General features: G+C 34.7%; 1 protein-coding gene across 1 annotated transcript; it reads right to left on the bottom strand.

The window, feature by feature from the left end:
- Positions 1-136: 136 nt before the first annotated feature.
- On the bottom strand, positions 137-23,336 carry asap2b (ArfGAP with SH3 domain, ankyrin repeat and PH domain 2b). Its single transcript, XM_048206356.1, has 28 exons — positions 22,907-23,336; positions 17,185-17,257; positions 13,986-14,131; positions 13,761-13,835; positions 12,584-12,633; positions 12,065-12,194; positions 10,223-10,308; positions 10,047-10,122; positions 9,855-9,941; positions 9,650-9,753; positions 9,462-9,531; positions 8,451-8,538; positions 8,266-8,314; positions 7,176-7,342; positions 6,471-6,604; positions 6,296-6,390; positions 5,927-6,116; positions 4,404-4,489; positions 4,168-4,283; positions 3,743-3,810; positions 3,489-3,596; positions 2,782-3,019; positions 2,558-2,650; positions 1,343-1,601; positions 1,134-1,213; positions 978-1,051; positions 753-872; positions 137-662 (listed from the first exon to the last, which is right to left on the bottom strand). The coding sequence occupies exons 1-28, from the start codon at positions 23,030-23,032 to the stop codon at positions 588-590; spliced, it is 3,063 nt and encodes a 1,020-aa protein (XP_048062313.1). The 5' UTR covers positions 23,033-23,336; the 3' UTR covers positions 137-587.
- Between the last annotated feature and the right edge of the window lie 174 nt (positions 23,337-23,510).

Below are 23,510 nucleotides of genomic sequence, written 5' to 3'. Positions count from 1 at the left end.
GTTTCAACTTTTCAATCGTAGTTAAACTATTAAATTGTATAACATTACTGTGAACTGTTTCAAAGCCACTACTTTGACACTTTTGTTAGTTATTTTTGTAAAAATATTATCTCTAGTGCTGAAAACAAAACCAGTCTTTTAAATGCACAGAGTAAAAGGTTTAATGACTTGTTTGGGAACATAACTTGTATACAAGCTACATGGTTTAACATGTCACCTTATGCAAAATAAGAGTTGCTCTGCAACTGATATCTGATATAGACAAAAAGCTCTATAAAGATGAGATTAAGGATCCAAACCTATTACGCTTTATAAAAACAAACGGTCCCCGTATTATGCATAGCACTCATCGCAGTACATACAAGATTTCTGCATTAAAGTTAGAGGTAATTGCACTTGTAATCAGAATAAATGATAAAAAAAAATAAAACATTTCCTGAGGTCTTATGTTTGTAAATGTCCCGTACACCACCGTTCAGCCATAAACATGGCCAATTGGCGAATCCATTGTTAAATAATAAGTGGTCTCAGGTTTCTGTTACAAAAAGTCTGAACGTGTGATCTTCGTAAGACAGCAGTGTATGACATCAGTCAGTGATGAAGTGAACAAACGAGACAGGAAAAACGCCCTTCCTGGTCGGCTCCCCATCAATGTGGCCCACCTGTAGGACACGTGGAAGAGCCATCAAGATCACACATGATTCAGTCAGCTGATCTGTGCATGCACTGTGTAAGTATGGCTTTATACTCACCCACCACTCCTTGTCCTCCTCTCCATCTACTATTATCACCTCTCCTTCTGAGAAGGTCAGTTCATCTGCGTTATCAGCCTTGCAGTTATATATGGCCTTTACCCTCTTAGGTCTCTGTTTCTGAAAAGCAAATGTTTTAGCAAATAATGTGTATGGTAACAAAATATCAAGTGGCATTTATTTTAAAGAACGAACTGTAATTTTAATGTTTAAACGGTCACTTACAGGTGGGGCCGTTCTGGGTTTGGGGGCAGGAACAGGAACAGGAGCTGGTGCAGAGGCAGATGGCGGCCCAGAGTCTGGAGGAAACCATTTCATGTAGATTTCATTTTTTTGGCTTTAGTTTATAATTATGATGTATATAAATATTATTATATTAACCTGTTTTGTCACTTGGTCGGGGGACACTGGGTGAAGCTTTATTTACATTTACATCTTTGCTAAATGGACCAACAGTATCCCTGAAGAAATACACAGAACAGTGCAGCTGACATAATGTAGACAATGCTACAAAACCAACACCTGAAATCTCTAAAAAAACTGCATCTGATAAATGTGATTTATAATGAAGCTGGGAGGTGACATCTTACCTAGAAGGGGATTTCAATGGCTTGGGTGCAGGGGCTTTTGGCAGTGTGGGTACAGGTGGAGGTGGGGGTTTATTTAAAAATGAATTGGGCAACACTGGTGCAGGTGGCACTATGGACGCTGGTCTAACTGGAACGGGCGGTATAGCTGGGGGTGCGGTGGGTGCAGGTGGAATCGGAGGAACTTGGGGAAGAGTTGCCTTTGGATCTGGAGGCGGTGGTCTCTTGGCAGCTGGAGGAGGAGGCGGAGCAGGGGGGAGAACTATAGGAGAGACAAGACCTGTTATGCTAATGACTTATGCATCTGCTTGCAAGAAAAACCTGCAAAAACCAGTTTGAATTTTGGATTCTATTAGTTTCTAGTTGGTCCAAGGTGGTTTTACTTGTTTAATTGACCAGCCGGTAGATCTGGTAGAGAATTATGGAGCAACAAACGAGCTACCATGTTAAAATGCATAAACTAACATAAAATAACAATGAATAATATATTTTTACAGCCATTTATTAACTTTTGTTAATGTTAGTTAATAAAAATTTTCATATTCACAGTGCATTAATTTTCACAGATAAAACTTTTGATTTTAAAAATGTAGTAATGTTGAGATTAACATTAACTAAGATTAATAAATGCAGTAAAAGTATTGCTCATGTTTAGTTCATGTTAACTAGTTAATTAATGTTGACAAATTAATACTTATTTTATAGTGTTACCAAAAAAACATTTGGGGTCGTTAACTTTTTAAAATTTTTAATCAGCAAGAATGCACTGAACTTGATCAAACTGACAGTAAAGACATTTAAAATGTTACAAAAAATTTCAATTTCAACTAAATGATTTCTATTAATCAAAGAATCCTGAAAAAAAAAAAAAAATATTAAACAGCACCTGTTTTCAACAATGATAATAAGATATGTTCACAAATCAGCATATTAGAATGATTTTGAAATGATCATGTGACACTGAAAACTGGAGTAATGATGCTGAAAATTAAGCTTTGCCATCACAGGAATAAATTACTTTTATAATAAAATATATTAACATAGAAAACTGTTGTTTTAAATTGTAATAATATCTCTCAATGTTACAATTTTATTGTATTTTTGATCAAATAAATGTAACCTTGGTGAGCATAAGATTGTTATATACTTATAATTTATATATAACAAATTGTAATATATATAGAAATGGGTGTCTGGCTCTAGTGAGGTCAGGCTCACCATATACTGAGTTGTTCCTTTCTGGAGTCTGAGGGTTTGAAGGGTCTGAACATGATCTCTGCCTCCCAGCCATCTCCATAGGAGGACTCCACCCTGACATCACAAACACACATAATATATGCAATTTATATATTGTTTACCGAATCTACATTTGTAGGCAGGCTACAAGAATCAGAATTTACTACCAGAAAGTCCTCAACTCACTAGGCCTGAATTCTACTCACCTCTTCCTAAGGTACGAGGGGGTAGAAGAGGAATACCAGGTAAACCCAATGGTGGTGGGCTAATATCAAGCATGGTGCCGTAAGTCTCATTGCAGATCATGCTAGGAATAAAAGCCCTCTGCTTATTATTGACCACGTTAGCCACGTCCCGTGCCAGAGCGCTCATGTTGGGCATCATGGGGCCACTGCCTGGAACAATACAGCTTATTGGACGCTCCTCACGCCTGATGGGAATAGGCTGAAACCCAAAATCAATGGCATGGATTTATTTGCATGTATTTGATCAAGAATACAGTAAAACAATAATATTATGAAATTTTATTACAATTTTAAAGAATTGATTTCTATTTGAATATATTTTAAAATGTAATTTATTCCTGTAATGGCAAAGCTGAATTTTCAGCATCATTACTCCAGTCTTCATTGTCACATGATCCTTCAGAAATCATTCTAATATTATGATTTGCTGCTCAAGAAACCGTATTATCAATGTTGAAAACAGTTGTGCTTCTTAATATTTTTTCCACTTTTTTCCATTTTTTCAGGATACTTTGATAAATAGAAAGTTCAAAAGCACAGCAGATTCTTTGGTTACATTATAAATGTCTTTTCTGTCATTTCCGAACAATTTAATGCATCCTTGCTGAATACACTGTATCTTAAAGATAGTATAACTGATCTTTTGTGTACATGAAAAGCATGTTAACCTTGTCCTCCATCTCATCCTCGCTCTCATCCAGGTCATCATTATGCAGACGCCAGTCATATTCCACATGCACATGGACATTAAACTTCCCTGTTTGCGCCTGAGTCAGCTGTCAATCACACAACACAGAAAAACACATTGGAGAGGAATTTGCTTGAACACCATCTCAGGCAAGACCATGAACTTGCTCTCAAGAAAAGAACAAAGCAAAATGCCGGCATTAAAAACTGCACTCAAGATAACAAATATACCCACCAGCTCCTCGCATTTTGAGTATCTGAGACGCTGCGCCAGATCCAGAGGAGTCTCTCCTGCATCATTAGCTGCAAGAAAATCACATTTATTTTTCCCCTAGTTTTTTTCTATTTTCAGACACTTTTTTCTCATTTTCAGACATGACCAGAGAAAAAATATTTTAAACACTTTTTTAGTTTATATAAAATACTAGTAATAATTGACTTGCAATATTAATTTATTTAAAAAAATATAAGTATAAAAATGCAGAATTTCTCTGCATTAAAATGTTTTTTTTTTCTATCTATCTATCTATCTATCTATCTATCTATCTATCTATCTATCTATCTATCTATCTATCTATCTATCAATTATTTCGATTTTTTAAATAAATTTGTGTAGTTAGAATTCCTGAGGTTAAAGCAGCAGATTATATGAACTCTTACTAATGATGACAGATGCTTTTCCCCGCAGCAGCAGCTTCATACATTCACTATTGTCAGTCAAGCAGCAGTAGTGCAGTGCGGTGTTTCCTTTGGCAGTCTGCTTGTCTAAATTCCCACTGCATACACAAACATATGCACACACATATTGGACATGGAAAATGTCTTCATAATATGTAAAATCCATGTGTTAATAGTATTAATACTTTTAGCTGCAGTACAGAGCATCAGCAGAGCACCTGTTCTGTACAAGGAAGTCCACAATATGGAGTGAGTTCCGGTCCACCATTCGTACTGCTAGATGTAGCGCTGTCTCACCTGGTTCCTGTAAGTGAAAGGCAGAATTATATATGTACAGTCAAACCAAAAATTATTCAGACACTAGATATAATTTTTTACATTTTTTTACTAGTGGGTGCAGGACACTATAGTTCATTTATGTAAGTGAGGATAGCAAATAAAGCAAACTCTGACAAATTATACCCAAAAATTCTTCATACAGTGGACTGCCAGTAAAATTGATAAACATTTGGGACCAAAAACTATTCAGACACTTTGACCTGACCATGTTTTGCTTAAGTGTTATCTGAAATAATTAAGATACATTTTTTCTGACACAGTTTAACTCTGAGTTCTTGTCATATTTTTTTAAACTATAGCGAATAAACTGAGATAATGTGTGAAATGTTGAAAGTGTCTGAATACATTTTGATTTGACTGTATATATATATATATATATATATATATATATATATATATATATAAATTTGTGCAGTCAATCAATTAAAAGAATTAACTAATTTATCACACAATTTTTCTGTAAATAATCGTCATTAAAAACATTGAACATAACATTGGAGTTTTTAATATTTTTTTATTGTAATAATTTCATAGTTACTCGTCAAATGAATGTAGAAACAACTTAAAAACAGTGTATTTTTTAAATATTTCTTTAATGGTATCTTTTTATGAACAAAGGCTAGTATCACATACTAACACTGGTACTGATGTCTCAATGAAATTGATTTATTTTAAACATTAATGATAGACATTCAGCATTACAATATAACTGAAAGCTATCAGTTTCAAAATTTATTAGGCTTTAAAAAAGTAACTTTAATTTAAAGGTGCCATCGAACGTTTTTTTACATGTTTTACATGTAATATAAGTCTAAGGTGTCCCTTGAATGTGTCTGTGAAGTTTCAGCTCAAAATACCCCATAGATTTTTTTTAATTCATTTTTTTAACTGCCTATTTTGGGGCATCATTAACTATGCACCAATTCAGGGCTGCTGGCCTTTTAAATCTCGTGCTCCCTGCCCATCGAGCTCGCGACTCTATAATACAGTGCATTTACAAAGTTCACACAGCTAATATAACCTTCAAATGGATCTTTACAAGATGTTCGTCATGTATGCTGCATGCATGCTTCGGGTCATGTGAGTATAGTATTTATTTGGGTGTTTACATTTGATTCTGAATGAATTTGAGGCTGTGCTCTGTGGCTAAAGCTGACATTACACACTGTTGGAGAGATTTATAAAGAATGAAGTTGTGTTTATGCATTATACAGACTGCAAGTGTTTAAAAATGAAAATAGCAACGGCTCTTGTCTCCGTGAATACAATAATAAACGATGGTAACTTTAACCAACAGTAGCCTACATTAGCAACATGCTAACGAAACATTTAGAAAGACAATTTACAAATATCACTAAAATATCATGATATCATGGATCATGTCAGTTGCACAACGACTCACATGTTGGTTAGTCTGATGAATGGTCTCCATCAGGTCCAATCCTTCAGCGTATACCTGGATCAATGAGAAGATGTCTCGGGACTTTACCGCGTCATACAGTGCGTGCAGCCGGGCTGCATTATCTGCATACTTCCGCTGAGCGAAACGCTTCTCTGTGTATTTGGCTGTGATGAAGTCTTTTCGCACCTGCCTGAAGGACAATTAAGAGAGAAAATGTAATGAAATTTATGATGTTTAGACTAAAAAGTGTGTAGTGCTTTTTGCAGAAATCTATCATATCTACTATCTAAATAAAGATGCATTATTATTACTGTACAACATGTATAATGAGTAAAAAAATTCAAGAAAGAAAAAAAATAGTTCAATCACATGTCACTAGAAGGGTTGGGTTTGGGGATCTCCTCTGCTGACAAGTTTGCCTCCATGATTTCATTGAATCCAGCATTGCCTATGCTGTTAGCAAGCTGCAACACATTTAATAACGTCACAAACTGTATTTTTGCAATTTCTGCCAAACAAGGACCAAGTTGGCACAAGAATTTACCAAGAGTTCAGACGTGCCCAAGACATCCAGTGTAAGAGACTGTATTCTGGAGTAGTGGACCCCCATTTCCCGATGGATTCCAGAGCATTCGATGCAAATCAACACACCCAGGTTTGTGGAGAGCCATGTTGGATCTGCAGTGACAACAAGTGAAAAGCCACTGACGTATCATCAAAACTTTGATCTAAATAACAATAAAACAAGTTCTACTGGGATGTCTATGTTTCATACAATGTACAAAGAGAAGTTGAAAGGCCAGATGCAAAACAGGAAACACAGGGTGTAGATTTTCATTTTAAAAAAGCAGTACGATCTAAGGCAATAATCACGCTCTCTAAAATATCTATTTCAGTTGTATGTTTAGTAAATGTTAAATGATGCTGTTTGTGAATAAATTATTTATAGTTGTATTATTTTAGCACTTTGAATATTTCTGTTAATCCTGCCACTCTAATAAAAAGCCTCATTGTTTTGTTTTGTGAATGATACATACTACTGCAAAAATAAGTGATATCTATATGTTTACTAAGGCTGCAATGTTGAAAATGTTGTGCTGCCTATTTTTTGTGGAAACAGTGGAAACATTTTTTCAGACCCCAAACTTTTTTTAGTGTATATATTTAAATTCTAAAAATTCTATTAAAAAAAGGTGCACAGTGGTAAATCCACTTAACCACTAGGTTACATCACTCCTGTATTGCTTACTGGAAGCTCCACAGTCACAGCACACATCATTGCCGCTCATCTTCTTCACTTCTCCCACAATGGCCTTAGTCAGCTCCCGTACAATGTTGTTCTCGCCCTCGTTCTGATCATCCTTAAAGGCGTTGTTCAGGGCCTCCTCTTTACTATTCTGGAGCACAGACACCCATCTGAAATAGAGAGATACAAATGATTAAAAGATATAGGTGATGGACATAATAATTATATTCATATATATATATATATATATATATATATATATATATATATGACGGGTCATTTTTTTGTCAAAAGTCTTTAATAATAATAAAAAACAAAGATATGACATCCAAAGTATGTAAGGCAGTACAACTAGATCTCTTTTATTGAAAGGTATTTTAAAGATTTTGAAGTGTCAAAAGGTCATTCGGTTTAACCGTCCAAAGGAAAATTAAAATATCTTAAAATGTAATAAATGTATATATTTTTTATTCTGGCATGGTTTTATAACATCATATTTCAACATAGTGCAAAATGGTATGTGTATAAGTCGTTGCTTTATTATGAGAAAGAACATCCGGAAAAATTTATTTCATTGATATCATTCAGAGTAACCAATATAAAGGGACTATTTTGGATCAAGTTATGCGGTCAATATCATGTGACAGGATGTGGCATCATTCAAATACCTGCAAAGGACCACATGGTCGTGAAGCAAATGAACTAACTCTCTCTTAACTATTTGAAAAATTCATGTTTTCACTTGCTCATACGCATGTCCTTAAACATCAGGTCATTCGGTACAACCGCTTCATGGAAGATATTTTAATATTTTAAAAACTTGTACCAAATAGAAGAGGTTTGATTGTCCTTTTGCTAGCAAGCTAACTAGCTAGCTAGCTAAATATCAGCCCGTTAGCATTGTTTTTTTGGTTAAACAGAATGACTTTTTTGGTGACAAATTAATTGTATCTCTATTTTGTTTTATACACTTTTAAAAACCTTATTCGTCAATGACCCATATATATATATATATATATATATATATATATATATATATATATATATATATATCATGCAACATCTCTTATCATATGAGCGCACACACACTCACATTTGACACTCTGCCTCGTCCTCTGTCTGGAAGTGATACGTTCTGTCATCTAGAATATGGAAGAGACCAGTAAGCAAATAAAGATGATCAACCAACCATATGAGCCATGACAGACTCTGAGAATAGTGGCTCTGGATTTATGAATGTATTGTGCTGTGACTGTGCTTGTTGTAAAAGTATATTACGTGATATAAGATCAAAGCATTTTTTCTCATCAGGGTTACGCTTCACTTGGCAGGTTAAGAGGTTCAGGTTTGCTGGTGGTGTGTTGGCCTGCAAGAAAACGAGTGATAGAGCAAGAGAGAAAGAGAAAATATAGGATCATTTAGGATTTATTACCCTCTTATGGCAATACCAACTCAAATGGGCTATACAGATTTTATTCTACATGTATTAAAATTATATAAATATTAATAAACATATGTTGTATAATAAATATATTTAATAAACATTTACATATTGTTCACAAATTCTAACAATATATTAACAATACTAACAATATATTCTACTTATAATTCTATTATAATTCTACTCTATATAATCTATTGAACTCATAGTAATTATATTAATTAAAATTATATACATATTAATATTAAATATATTTATTTACTATATTTACATATATATTTATACAAATATATATATATATATATATATATATATATATATATATATATATATATATAAATAAATATATTTATATTTAAAATATATTTGTATAATATATATATATATATATATATATATATATATATATATATATATATATATAATTATAATCTGTATAAATGTAACTTTCATTAATATATGAACAAACTATATATTATATTCATATATATATATATATATATATATATTATATTCATTGACCGGTCCTTATGAAAAAACATTATTGTTACTTAAATATCTGGAGAGAAAAAAAAACACCCATGAAGAGAAAGGAATCATTCTTCTGTGATGTAAAAAGATGATATATGCACCTTGGATATATTCTGATATGCATCTACAGAGTTATTTTCTCAAATTATACCACTAAATGGTATTTATAGATTATAATCTCTTCCCATACATTGTTGATCTCAAACTCATGTGTTTCTCCTTCATTTAATCTGCTGTAAAATGGTGGAGGCAAGCTTGTAAAACTAAAACATAATTCTGAAAGCAGATCTAGAACAAACAAAGTTTCGTTCCCCTACCGTTCCATGAGAAATAGTCAATAATCCATTTTTCACAGAGCACTTCCTTTTCTGCCAAACCTTCCTCAGTCTGTAATGTGGAGAGAAGCCTTCATCACACAAACTTTACAAAACATTCAATGCCCTAAAAAAAGTCACGCTGGACTTATAATGCACGTGAATATCATTAAAGCACCAGACAAACTCACCCCTCGCTCCGTTTGAGAAGCATCCCAGAGCGCTCAGTGCCGTGAGCTTTATTGCCCTGCAGTTGGTGAAGACTATAGCCAGCATTCTGTTTTGACTGAGGGTCCTTTCACCACACAAACAAACAAACAAAACAACAAGAGTTACCACAGAATTTAAGAAATCTTCCTATCAATCATAGTTTCCAGTCATTTGGAAATGGCTCACCTCCTTACACTCTGACTGCAGGGCAGATTTGAGAATATCTCTCAGCTGCATCAGCTGTTTCCTTTCTGCATCTTGTGTCTGCTTGTTCTGTAATTCACACATAAACAATAACAAAAACAAGAAATAAACGATTTTGCCTTAAACAAAAAAATACACCTTCAAAAGAGCAGACAGTAATATCAAAAAACGCACTGCGGTCAAGTCCGTGGCAAGTTTTTCCATGGAAGGTTTTAGAGAGTCCACAATTTTTAACCCATCCTGAAAGAAACTGTGGAGAAATAGGAAATATGCAGTCAAGACTCATTTAAAAATTTAAAACATTTGTTACTGGGATATATAACATTATATAATATTATAAATAAACATACTTGCACTGAGCATGAAAGTATTTGATGAGGTTTTGGAGCAGGTCAACCCCCTTCTTGACTTTAATTTCATTCACTTTAATGAGATACTGCAAAACAAAACACATCAAACACTTCAGCACAAAACAATTGTTTCAATTGCTTTCTATCAGACCATAAGCTATAAACTAATTGCTAAAGTCATGAAAATAATGATGATTATTGGCTGACAAGTTCAGTTACAATTTTGCTCAGTAATGACACTAACGTTCAAATAATTTTGTGGAAAACATGATACATTTTTTTCAGGATTATTTGAAGTTCAAATAAACAGAATTTATTTGAAATAGAAATATTTTGTAACAAATGTCTGTACTGTGACTATTGATCAATTTATTGCAACCTTGCTGAATAAAGTTATTAATTTCTTAAAGGTGCTCAAGAACATGTTTTCAAAAGATGTAATATAAGTCTTAGGTGTCCCCTGAATGTGTCTGTGAAGTTTCAGCTCAAAATACCCCATAGTTTTTTTTTTTATAAATTTTTTTAACTGCCTATTTTGGGGCATCATTATGAACGCGCCGATTTATGCAGCGTGGCCCCTTTAAATCTCGTGCTCCCCGCCCACGGAGCTTGTGCTTGCCTTAAACAGCTATAAACAAAGTTCAAACAGCTAATATAACTCTCAAAATGGATCTTTACAAAGTGTTCGTCATGCAGCGTGTCTAATCGCGTAAGTACAGTGTTTAATTGGATGTTTACATTTGATTCTGATTCTAAAGCTAACATTACACACTGTTGGAGAGATTTATAAAGAATGAAGTTGTGTTTATGAATTAAACAGACTGCAAGTGTTTAAAAAATGAAAATAACGACGGCTCTTGTCTCCGTGAATACAGTAAGAAACGATGGTAACTTTAACCACATTTAACAGTACATTAGCAACATGCTAACGAAACATTTAGAGAGACAATTTACAAATATCACTAAAAATATCATGTTATCATGGATCATGTCAGTTATTATTGCTCCATCTGCCATTTTTCGCTATTGTCCTTGCTTGCTTACCTAGTCTAATGATTCAGCAGTGCACATCCAGATGTTTATACTGGCTGCCCTTGTCTAATGCCTTTCATAATGTTGGGAACATGGGCTGGCATATGCAAATATTGGGGGCGTACACCTCGACTGTTATGTAACAGTCGGTGTTATGTTGAGATTCGCCTGTTCTTCAGAGGTCTTTTAAACAAGTGAGATTTATATAAGTTTGAGACTCACTGTATGTCATTTCCATGTACTGAACTCTTGTTATTCAACTATGCCGAAGTAAATTCAATTTTTGAATCTAGGGCACCTTTAATAAAAAATGTATTGACCCAAATAAGTACTACAGAGCATCTCATCCTCGAGGATGGCACCAGATTTGCCAGTTCTTCCACTTCTTCCATTTTGGTTTATACCATGGTCTGTCTGAATACTCAATTCTGATTGGCTGGAATGATTGGTTTTATGCACAACTTAAGTCAGTTTAATCACCACTCTATATTAATGCGCTGCTTTCATTGAATTCATTCATGAGCATGGCCACCTGTTGGCCAAGCCAAGCCAGCAATTTTTTAAAAAATAAGAAAAAAGTAGAAGGGAAGGAAGGAAATTATGTGGATGGTAATTTCAGGAGCCAATTTCATATATATATACCATGGAAACAAACTGGCAAAGGGAACACAGGCAAAACAGGAAAAAAACACACAGAAGACAGAGAAAACGAAACCAAAACACTTGGGGTAAGAAGTGGACCACCACTGCTGCCCACTCAAAAAAAAGGAATTCCCCAGACGTTGGCTGTATATGAAGCACATTCCTTACTTCACACATCTGAAGCTGAAAGAGGCGTCTCTCTTTCTCCATCTCTTCCGCGATCTCTCCTCCGCTGATCTCTGTTCTGATCAGACCGTGCTGTTTGGCATGTTCCCGTTTTTCTTTCTCAATCTTGTTCCTGTGAAGAAATTTAGTGCATTGACATAAAAAAAATAGTGTATATACTTGACCATGCACAAACATTACTCTTTCATCAATGCCTCAGAATGCACAAACAAAACATAAATGCTGATGCTGATGTTTACTTAAGGTATGGCCCCAGATTGCCATAAACTCTTCAGATATGATACAGGCCCAGGAATTATGCTCAAACATCTGAAATAATTAGACCCATTTCCTCTGTATAATGGATCCAAATACACTGATCTACAATCATTAAAACTCTGCAGTCAATATGATTTCTTTTCTGCATCACGCTGTGAGGTACTGGAATATCTAAAAGAACATCACGGCCCATTTCACTGTTTATATTTTTTCTGAGATATTAAGAGGCTAATTGGTGCTTACAGTTTAGTTTCGTAATCCTTCCATGCTTTATCAAAAGGCTTTTTCAAATCCTGCAAAAATCAAATGAGAATATAGTTAACATATAAAGAGACTTAAAGGTCAAATAATTCCATAAACACTTACACAAACCACCATGATCATTGTATTTATACGAAAGATGTTTATGTAGGGCCTAATATACACTGTAGTTTGGGTCATTAAGATTTTATATATATATACAGTACAGTCCAAAAGTTTGGAACCACTAAGATTTTTAATGTTTTTAAAAGAAGTTTCGTCTGCTCACCAAGGCTACATTTATTTAATTAAAAATACAGTAAAAAACAGTAATATTGTGAAATATTATTACAATTTAAAATAACTGTGTACTATTTAAATATATTTGACAAAGTAATTTATTCCTGTGATGCAAAGCTGAATTTTCAGCATCGTTACTCCAGTCTTCAGTGTCACATGATCCTTCAGAAATCATTCTAATATGCTGATTTGCTGCTCAATAAACATTTATGATTATTTTCAATGTTGAAAACAGTTGTGTACTTTTTTTTTCAGGATTCCTTGATGAATAGAAAGTTCAAAAGAACAGCATTTATCTGAAATACAAAGCTTCTGTAGCATTATACACTACCGTTCAAAAGTTTGGGGTCAGTAAGAATTTTCATTTTTATTTTTTTTGAAAAGAAATTAAAGAAATGAATACTTTTATTCAGCAAGGATGCAATAAATCAATCAAAAGTGGCAGTAAGACATTTATAATGTTACAAAAGATTAGATTTCAGATAAACACTGTTCTTTTGAACTTTCTATTCATCAAATAATCCTGAAAAAAAATATTGTACACAAATATTTTGTACAATTGTACACATTAAATGTTTCTTGAGCAGCAAATCAGCATATTAGAATGATTTCTGAAGGATCATGTGACACTGAAGACTGGAGTAATGATGCTGAAAATTCAGCTTTGCATCACAGGAATAAATTACTTTGTGAAATATATTCAAATAGAAAACAGTTATTTTAAATTGTAATAATATTTCACAATATTACTGTTTTTACTGTATTTTTAATTAAATAAATGTAGCCTTGGTGAGCAGACGAAACTTCTTTTAAAAACATTAAAAATCTTAGTGGTTCCAAACTTTTGGACTGTACTGTATATTCCCACAACACTGCATACCCCTTTTACTCCTTTGAGGTCTCCCTTCAGCAGGCTGTCTAGTGGGAAAGTGATGATGTTATTCATGTTCTGCAGCTGTGGGCACAAAAAGAGATATGAGGAGATTCAACATGAAGTGTATAGTCTGTATATAATTACATGTAAGTGTGTAAAAACAATCTACATGTAAACCCACAGTGTCTCATGAAATTATCTACAGTATATGGATGTCGGAGACTAGCTCACCAAGTTCTTAAAGAGACCAGTGAGCTCCTTGGTGAAACCAGCAAATTTGAGGAAGTGATCGGGCATATCAGGATCGTCCTTGTACACAGAGTTATCTGTAAACCTCTCCAGTGCCTGGATGTACTGCTCCTCATTCTCTACGTGAGCTGAAAACACACAGAACAGTCATTTACCTTCCTCATTATAATGTTTGTTTGATGGTACTTCATGCATTTTCCAAAAGTTGCCTTATAAAGCTCACTTGTTTTTAATGCACTTTGCTTGACCTTATCACAGTGTTTCATGTGGGCATTAGCAAACTCTTGTCACGTGGGCTTTTTCCATTCCTACCGCTTGCAAAAGAACACGCTTCCTAGTTTATGACCAGAGTGCTGTAGAAAATAGCTTAGTAACCACTCCCAGGTATTGTGCAGATCTGGATTACTATAAAGAGGAAACAATGTGCTAACAAAGTTTGCTTCCTTCACTAGAGGCATTTCACGAAGAAGGAATTACCGCTAATTTAATATTTATTTTTAAATTATTAAATAAATGAGTTTTGTGAGTCTATCATGGCTAAGTAAAGCATTTTGAAATGTCATTGTGTATGAAATGGGCTGTATAAATAAACGTGCGCTGCCTTGCCTTGTTTTAGCATATGATTAAAAATATAACATCCTGAGCTGAGCAAGTCTGAGCTGAACGTAGAACTGTCGCCGCACAGCAGGAAGGTACACAGAAGCCCCAGCTGAGCCACGCGTCCTTTCTGTGTAGAGTTTGAATGTTCTCCCCGTGTCAGCGTGGGTTTCCTCCGGGTTCTCCGGTTTCCCCCGCACAGTCCAAAGACATGCAGGTTAGATGGAATGGATATGGCCAGAGGAGTGTGCGTGAGTGTGTCCCAGCGCTCTCAGTGCAAGGTTGCGCAATGTGACAAGTAATGTGTACTAACAAAGTAAATAGGGGTTATTTTGATTTCATGTGGACACAGTGTGTATACAGAACAGGTAGATTTGTTAAGGTCTATGATAACTCGCCAGCTCTGAGATTCTTATTATATTTATTTATTTGTAGATTTAAAGAATACCTATCATCTGGCTGTAAACTTGTACATGGAACACAGGATTAAGAAAAAAAAGAAAAAGAGAGGGGAAATAAGCAGGTTCCTGCTAGAACAGGTATCGGTGTTCCTGGTAAGAATGAGAGGAATGTGTGACAGAGTACAAAACCTGCTCACTACTAGAGTAACAATGACCTGAATCACACTGTATAATATGAAACCAAAAGCTTTGTCCAGGCTATTGTTATATATCATATGATATTGTTTAGATAAATAAGGTTACCAGAACAATTGCACATTTCTTTGTTCAAAAACTTTTTTCACTGGTGAGCTTATTCAAAGACTATAGAATAACACTCAAACTGCCAAAGTCACGTGATTTCAGTAAACGAGGCTTCGTTACGTCATAAGTGTTTTGAAATTTCAGTGGTTCACCAATGGGGGGCGTGACTTGATACACGCTCCGAACCACTGATTCGAAACAAAAGATTCGTAAAGCTTCGAAGCTTCATGAAGCAGTGTTTTATAATCGCCCATCACTAGATATTGTTGAATAAAGTTGTTATTTTGTTTTTTTGGCGCACAAAAAGTATTCTCGTCACTTCATAACATTAAGCTTGAACCACTGTAGTCACATGAACTGATTTAAATACGTCTTTAGTAGCTTTCTGGGCATTGAAAGTGTTAATTATCTTGTCAATGGAGGCCTCGCTGAGCCATTGGATTTTATCAAAAATATCTTAATTTGTGTTCCGAAGATGAACAAAGGTCTTACGGGTGTGGAATGACATGAAGGTGAGTAATTAATGATAGAATTTTAATTTTTGGGTGAACTAACCCTTTAAAGGTCCCGTTTTTCATGGTTGTTTGAAGCTTTGATTGTGTTTATAGTGTGCAATATAACATGTGTTCATGTTTCGCGTGTAAAAAAACACAGTATTTTTCACATAATTTACTTATCTGTATACCGCTGTTTCCACTGTCATAAAAACGGGCTGATGACTTCCTTGTTCTATGAAGTCCCTCCTTCAGAAATACGTAACAAGTTCTGATTGTGCCAGCGGTTCCTGTGTTGTGATTCGACAGCAGCTTAGCGAACCCAGAGCCATCTCTATGGCTCTGAGCGAACCTTGCCAGGAAAAGTCACGCCTCTTACCATAACGTGGAGATGCACGTGCTCAGTGTTATTGTAAACATGTCTTTAATTTTACCCTATCAATTTGAGCCGGAATCAGACCCGGTGATTGGACTGCGGGATGAAAATAACAGCGTTTCGACGACATGCCGACAAACACACTCTACAAACGCAACTCTTGTGTATTCCTGTGGGCGGAGGTTAGTCAAAAAACTGTTTTAGTGACGTCATTAAAGAAGGAAGTAGAGGGATGTAGTCCAAACTGGCCGTTCGATGTAGGCGACTTCTGTTAAATAAAATATCTCGCTTGGCATTGAACTTTGAGCTTTAAAATTTTACAGTTTTTATTTATACTCTAACAACAACATTACACAATAACTAAAGTTTGAAACATGGGATCACGAAGAACAGGATCTTTAAGGCATTTCACAGGAAAAAAGCATTTAAATATGTAATTTTAAAAAAGTAATACAATTATTGACTACAGGGGGACTTTAAAGCTGAGAGGCAAATGGTGATTTTTGAAATCAAATATGGTCTTATTATTGGGAGATATGAGGATCCGAGGCTCTACCACTGGAGAAAGCGTAACGGCTAACCTGGATCACGTGTGCTGATAACCAATCACATTGAATCGTCATTGAATTTCGTTTAGAGTTGTGCGACAGTCAATCACTGTTTGCGGATACCATAGAAATGAATCAGAAGTGCCGTAAACTGAATCATACCTGTCGCGCAATTGTTATTTTTTCGGTAAAAACTCTAAAGATAGATCAATTCAAAATTAATGTTTAAGAGCAAACATGTGGAAGATTAGCCGATGGGCTGTCGATTCAGTAAATGATAAGTCTTTTTCCCACAAAAGCAGTTTATTCAGTGTAGTCACTAGTGAAGCCTCTCCTTCATTGACATTCATTAAAAAAACACCTCTGGTTTCATTCCCTGCGTACCGCAGTGTTAGCAGACATTACACATTTTTTGCTAACCTTGCAGGCTTGCCTTCAAGTAGCTTTGTTTGTAATACTCACTCAGACCAGAGCTGTTTATGGCTTTGACTGACTTCTTCATTTTGTGCAATACACTGCGGTCCAGATCCAACGCCTGCAAAACAAAATGAAACATGTATGTTCTTAGAAGGATTTTTATGCTGAATGGACAAGTTCTGAATACACACAGAATGATAATTATGTGGTGAGAAAATATTTTTTTAAAAATGTATGAGACAAATTGGTTTATTTCCACAGGAAATACACAGGAATGCACCAACAAGGAGCTGCATCTTTACTTAAAGGCCCTAAAATGTATTACAAAGCTTTAAAATGGTGCATACAATTCTATTGCCTAATAAGCACAACCAATACTTTATTCTGCATAAAGTAGGTCAAACTATAATAGCAAATGTAAAAATATTTGTAACCTAGTTCTGTGCGGTTTATACTTCCCTCTCACGTGCACAACACAACGCTTTTACATCCAGACATACTCAGATAGCATGTAATTTAGCCACCCATCACTCACGCTGAATCACACTCTGGGAATTTTGCACAAAAAGAGCCGAGTAAAGTAGACAGTCTGGTACGACACCAAGACAAAACCATCTGACGAGGGATAAGCCTGGTGCCTGCCAAAGCTGACAACACTCATACATTACCGACTTTCACAGTCTGGCATTGAGCATTAAGAGCATTTAACCATCGATGACATATATTACCGTTCAAAATTTGGGATCAGTATGATTTTTTTAAAGAAATTAATACTTTTATTCAGCAAAGACACATTAAATTGATCAAAAGTGACAGTGAAGACAATTATAATGTAACAAAAGATTTATAGTTATAAAAAAAAAAAACATTCTTTTGAAATATTTATTCATCAAAGAATCCTAAAAAAAAAAAACATGTATCATGGTTTCTACAAAAATATTAAGTAGCAAAAGTAGTGTTTTCAACATTAATAATATAAGAAGAAATCTTTCTTGAGCACCAAATAAGCATATTAGGATTATTTATTTTCTGAAGGATCATGTGACACTGAACGTTGGAGTAATGGCTGTTGAAAATGTAGCTTTGCCATCACAGGAATAAATTACATTTTAAAATATATTGAAATAGAAAACCGTTATTTTAAATAGTAATAATATTTCACAATATTACTGTATTTTTTATCAAATAAGTACACTGTAAAAAAACAAAACAAATTTACACAGTAAAATACCGTTTTCCACTGAAACAGTAATTCATTTTAAGAAAAGAGGCCTATAGGCTACTTTCTCGAAAACGACAAATAATATTACCCAGAATGCACTGTAATATACATAATACATTGTAATATACAGAAGTAATATACTGTAAAAACAATGCATTCTGGGTAATATTTGTCTTTTTCAAGAAAGTAGTCTATAGATTACTTTCCCGAAAATGACTAATAATATTATCCAGAATACATTGTTTTTACGGTATATTACTCTTTCAATGGAAAATGGTACTTTACTGTGTAAATTTGTTGAGTTTTTTACAGTTATTTTTTAGAGTGTATAGTCTTGGTGAGCATAAAATAGAGCATGAGAGAGACTTTGAAAAACATTTAAAAAACATATAAATCTATTTAATAAGTTAATAAGTTTTCGATATGGTCACATTTAATCTAAAAATACTGAGAAAATATACTTAAAGTGAAAATATGAAGACTGTCTGTAAGCATTTTACTCAGTTAAACATATCAATATTATTATATTATAACATAATTCAATCATAATAAAAATGTGTTTCCATATTTAATTGTGCTTAAGTATTTTAAGGTAAAATTTCTTAGTTTTAGAAATGGACTGAAGAAATCAACTAACATTCATACACAAACTGTAAAGTAAACTGGCAATGTGGAGATGTCTTTTTACAAGAAGGAAAAATGATTGTAGTTATGTTCCAATAAGGCTATTTTTATATAATGAAATAATATTATTTTATAAGAAATTATCATTGGCTATACAAGTTCAGCCTGGACTTTATTTTGATCCATTTGCAAGCTCAGTAAAATGGACAGAAATAGGAAAGACTGTCAAGATGACTTGCTAAAAAATGCATTTGGTTCCTAGTTTAAAGTTTACATAAAACAGAAAAACCTTTTTTTTTTTTCTTCTTGGAAATGTAACTGAACAACTGAGTTTCATTAATACTAAGCAAAGTACAAAATACTACCACTATAAAATACTGAAGTATAAAAATTACAATAGAATACGATAAGAACAATAGTTCTACTATACATCCCTTTATTTTTACATCTCTAGGTTCTGATGGCTGTTCAAGTGCGACACTTTGCAGGACTTGTACGTCAGAACAGTATAATCTGAGCTCACTGGTTCACAAAAGACAGAGAGTGACCAACAGGGCTGCTGCAGACACATAAAAAAAGATATGGAGCTTGTGTGCACAAGAAAGAGTTTAGACGGGACAAGCTGGGACAAGAAGTGGGACAGCCATCCCGCCTTAGCCTTAAGGAATGAGAAAAGATGAAGGGAAAGAAAGAGAGAACAGAAATTGCGAGAAAGAGATGAGAGATATTAACTGCACTGGGGCTTTCATCAAAGGCAAGTCTCAGCAGGACACCACGCACAGAGATGGAAGAGCCGGAAACAACCGGAAAAAGTATACTAAATGCCATTTTTATGGCATTTGTGGGTGTACGCAGCCCTCATGGTACACAGAATGAGCATATCCAAATATTTGAAGGGTTTGACTAAATAACCCTATCACGTGACATCACTGTATGCCTCAACATACACGTGGTGGCTGCTCTGTATAGATAAGCAAACTTGTGCATAAAGAAATTTGCACAAGATCCAGGTCCAGCGTTTATATAAACCATGAACATCTGTTTACCTCAGTTACTTCCTCCATTGAGGCTAAATGGAAATGGGGTAGTGGGCAAAGGGCAACTCATAAAGAGAGTCTCCCTCTGCGTATCCCAGTCACATGAAGACGCCAGTTCCTCTAAGAGCCCAGGGCAGTGAATTTTTACTGATGCCTGCTTTCAAAAAAATCACCTTAAAATGAAGTGATTTTTTTTTTTTTGAGAGGGTTAAAAATCAACATACTGATTCTTTGTCATCAGTAATGACTGAATGACTTTCCCCCTTCATCAGAGGTCAGTATCCTCAGTTCAAGTTTGGAGTCAGAATGCATGTATCTCAATAAAAGAGGAAGAGCTGCTGAGTTTCTTCAGAATGACTGCACAATCTTAGACATCAGTAAAGTTCAGCCTGGTCTTTTCAACCAGAGTTCAGTACGATTCTTACAAACTAAGCTCTTTCATATTTCCTTTGAAGAAGTCACTGCAATTTTGAAACTAATGCAAAACTTACAGAATACAGAACATACATGGCTGTTTCTCTTCCTAGAAATAAGTAGTATACTGTATAAAGTGAATACACAAAGTTATTACAATGTTATTACAATGTACGTTCAACATTTCTATTTTTATCTGCTAATTATAAAAAATATATATGATTTACAGTAACTATCATGTGGACTAACTCCCACCAAGATGACACTGACATCTGAAATGAATGGTATCATGCAGGTCAACCCTTGCACACAACAAAAAAAAAAATCCAACTTCCAAATCAATTTAAAAGATATTAAACTATGAAATGCAGAATGTTTTTAAAAATAAAAATGTAAGTCCATTTTTGCCAATTTAGCTTAAAGGATTAGTCCACTTTCAAATAAATTTTCCTGATAATTTACTCACCCCCATTCATGTCCTTCTTTCTTCAGTCGAAAAGAAATTAATTCCAGGATTATTCTCCTTATAGTGGACTTCAATGGACTCCAAATGGTTGAAGGTCAAAATTACAGTTTCAGTGCCGCTTCAAAGGGCTTTAAATGATACCAGACGAGGAATAAGGGTCTTATCTAGCGAAACGATCGGTCATTTAAAAAAAAAATGTAAATGTATATGCTTTATATAAACACAAATGATCGCCTTGCAAGTGCTTCCGCTTTCCGTATTCTTCAAAAAGCTTACGCTGTATGTCCTACGCCTTCCCTATTCTACTTACGGAAAAAATTTAGCTGCCGCTGCGTTCGTTCCGTAAGTAGAATAGGGAAGGCGTAGGACATACAGCGTAAGCTTTTTGAAGAATACGGAAATGCGGTTTTGGCGGAAGCACTTGGAAAGCGATAATTTATTTATATAAAGCATATACATTTACATTTTTTTAGAAAATGACTGATCGTTTCTCTAGATAAGACCCTTATTCCTCGTCTGGTATCGTTTAAAGCCCTTTGAAGCGGCACTGAAACTGTAACTTTGACCTTCAACCATTTGGAGTCCATTGAAGTCCACTATAAGGAGAATAATCCTGGAATGTTTTCATCAAAAACCTTAATTTCTTTTCGACTGAAGAAAGAAGGACATGAACATCTTGGATGACATGGGGGTGGGTAAATTATCAGGAAAATTTCATTTGAAAGTGGACTAATCCTTTAAGCAACTTAAAATATTACACAGCAACAACATACAATGTCAATTTTAAGGGTCCAATTAAAAAGCTGCTCAGTTTGATTAATGAAGATGTGCTTGAATATTTTGTGTTTTGTGGACTTATGATAACATATATTTTTGTTATTCAGAACTAATAGATGTTTTAGCTCTATGTAGTGTTTTTGATTATATTTTGTTGTAAAAGGTATGTTTCAAGTCACTGTTTGAGTGACTAATGTTCTCTTCAGTTTCAAGGAGTATTTCAAGGAGTATGTACAACTTGTTTTGGTGAATAAGTAACTCCACATAACTTCTTCAGTTTGCTGAACAGACCAAAACACAAGTTAGACAAAGAAAGAAAGTTATACATCACTATTACTGTCTGTAAAGTGAATGCTCAGCTTAACGTAAAATGCAAGCTCAGTGAACTTGGATCAATATAAAACTTATTATGTTTGATGAAAGCCTAGACCACCTTTAACTGTTTAGTTGATGCAATCATTTTTCCATAAGTTGAGTATACTCAAAATTCTCCTAAAGCTAAGTTGTTGAGTTTTCTCAACTTTTTACAGTGTATTGTGGTAGTACCATGGTAAAGTATGGCACAATCATGCTACTTTCATTCATATGGCACTACAAAGAACTGTTCTGGATATGTGTCCATACCAATGCCATGACACTTTCTTTATTTTTATTAGTGGGATCTTGTGAACAGTGTTAAATGTTTATAATTTTAGCCTAGTCAAATATTCCACCATCTTTTTATGTTTGTCTCATTTCTGTAATATCTGACAGCTTTGTTACCTCAGACAGGAACAGGCCTTTTTAAATGGTTGCATACAATCTGCCATATGAACAAATCACTGTTGTGGTAAATGTATGTGATATCAGAACCATTATGTGAGCACTGTATTACTGACTTTGAGACTAAAACTGTTGATAAGTTAAGAGTGGTGTCAACATAAGACTAGTCTATTTATTTCATAACACTGCGATAAGAAGCTACATTAACCCATGAGAAAGCTGAACATGGGCGAGGTTCACTTCCAACAGGGGATACGCTGAGCTTTAGTGCTACAAGGAAGTCCTTCTTTTCCAGGCTCCTTGTGTAAAATAGACTATTTATATACTAAAGGGAACCAATAATCTGAGGTTAGACTGCTGACTTTTTAAATACAGTATAGAAATGTGTATTGTGCTCTTCGCGTTAGTCTGTAAATTGTTATACGGTACACATCCGTATTATTGACAACTGTAAAGGTGTTTTACCTCTTCCAAAGTGGCAACTGTATTCCTACAGTGGGTCATGCGTGAGAAGAACACTGATGTTGTTGGCGCTTTATAGTCCTCATTGGTAATGTCCATAAACTCCGTGACTGTCACTTGATCAGGCATGATTATTCCCTTTAAATCAACACTGTATCCAAGACAAGAAACATAAAGTTTGTTTAAAGTTGTACTTTACTAAAAGACCGCACACAACCCGAATCAAACTCAGTCCGCATCAGTCATTCCTTAAAGTATTTAGTTTAAAAAGTTCCGAATGGAGTCCAAACAGGTTAAAAAGAGAAAGTGGCAATGAAAAGTAAATTCGTCTTTGAACAGGAGCGTTAAACAGATCCATCACATGCGCGGCTGACCAGATCAACACTTCTGGATTCCACCCATCGTACCTGTAACTGTAGAAGTTTACTTTACATGACTTGTAGGCGGAATCATATCACCCGTCAATCATATCCAGACTGCCAATGAGAGAGAACCTCCCGACCTTGCTGTCCAATTGGAGTTGAGGATCGTAACCTACCGCTGGAAACCTGAAGAGCCTGAAATAATGTTAGAAAAAAAGATACGCTTTTAACTTTTTCAAATTTTT

Source organism: Megalobrama amblycephala, linkage group LG11, assembly GCF_018812025.1.
Source record: "Megalobrama amblycephala isolate DHTTF-2021 linkage group LG11, ASM1881202v1, whole genome shotgun sequence".
Lineage (NCBI taxonomy): Eukaryota > Metazoa > Chordata > Actinopteri > Cypriniformes > Xenocyprididae > Megalobrama > Megalobrama amblycephala.
This window is presented reverse-complemented; position numbering and strand designations above follow the sequence as displayed.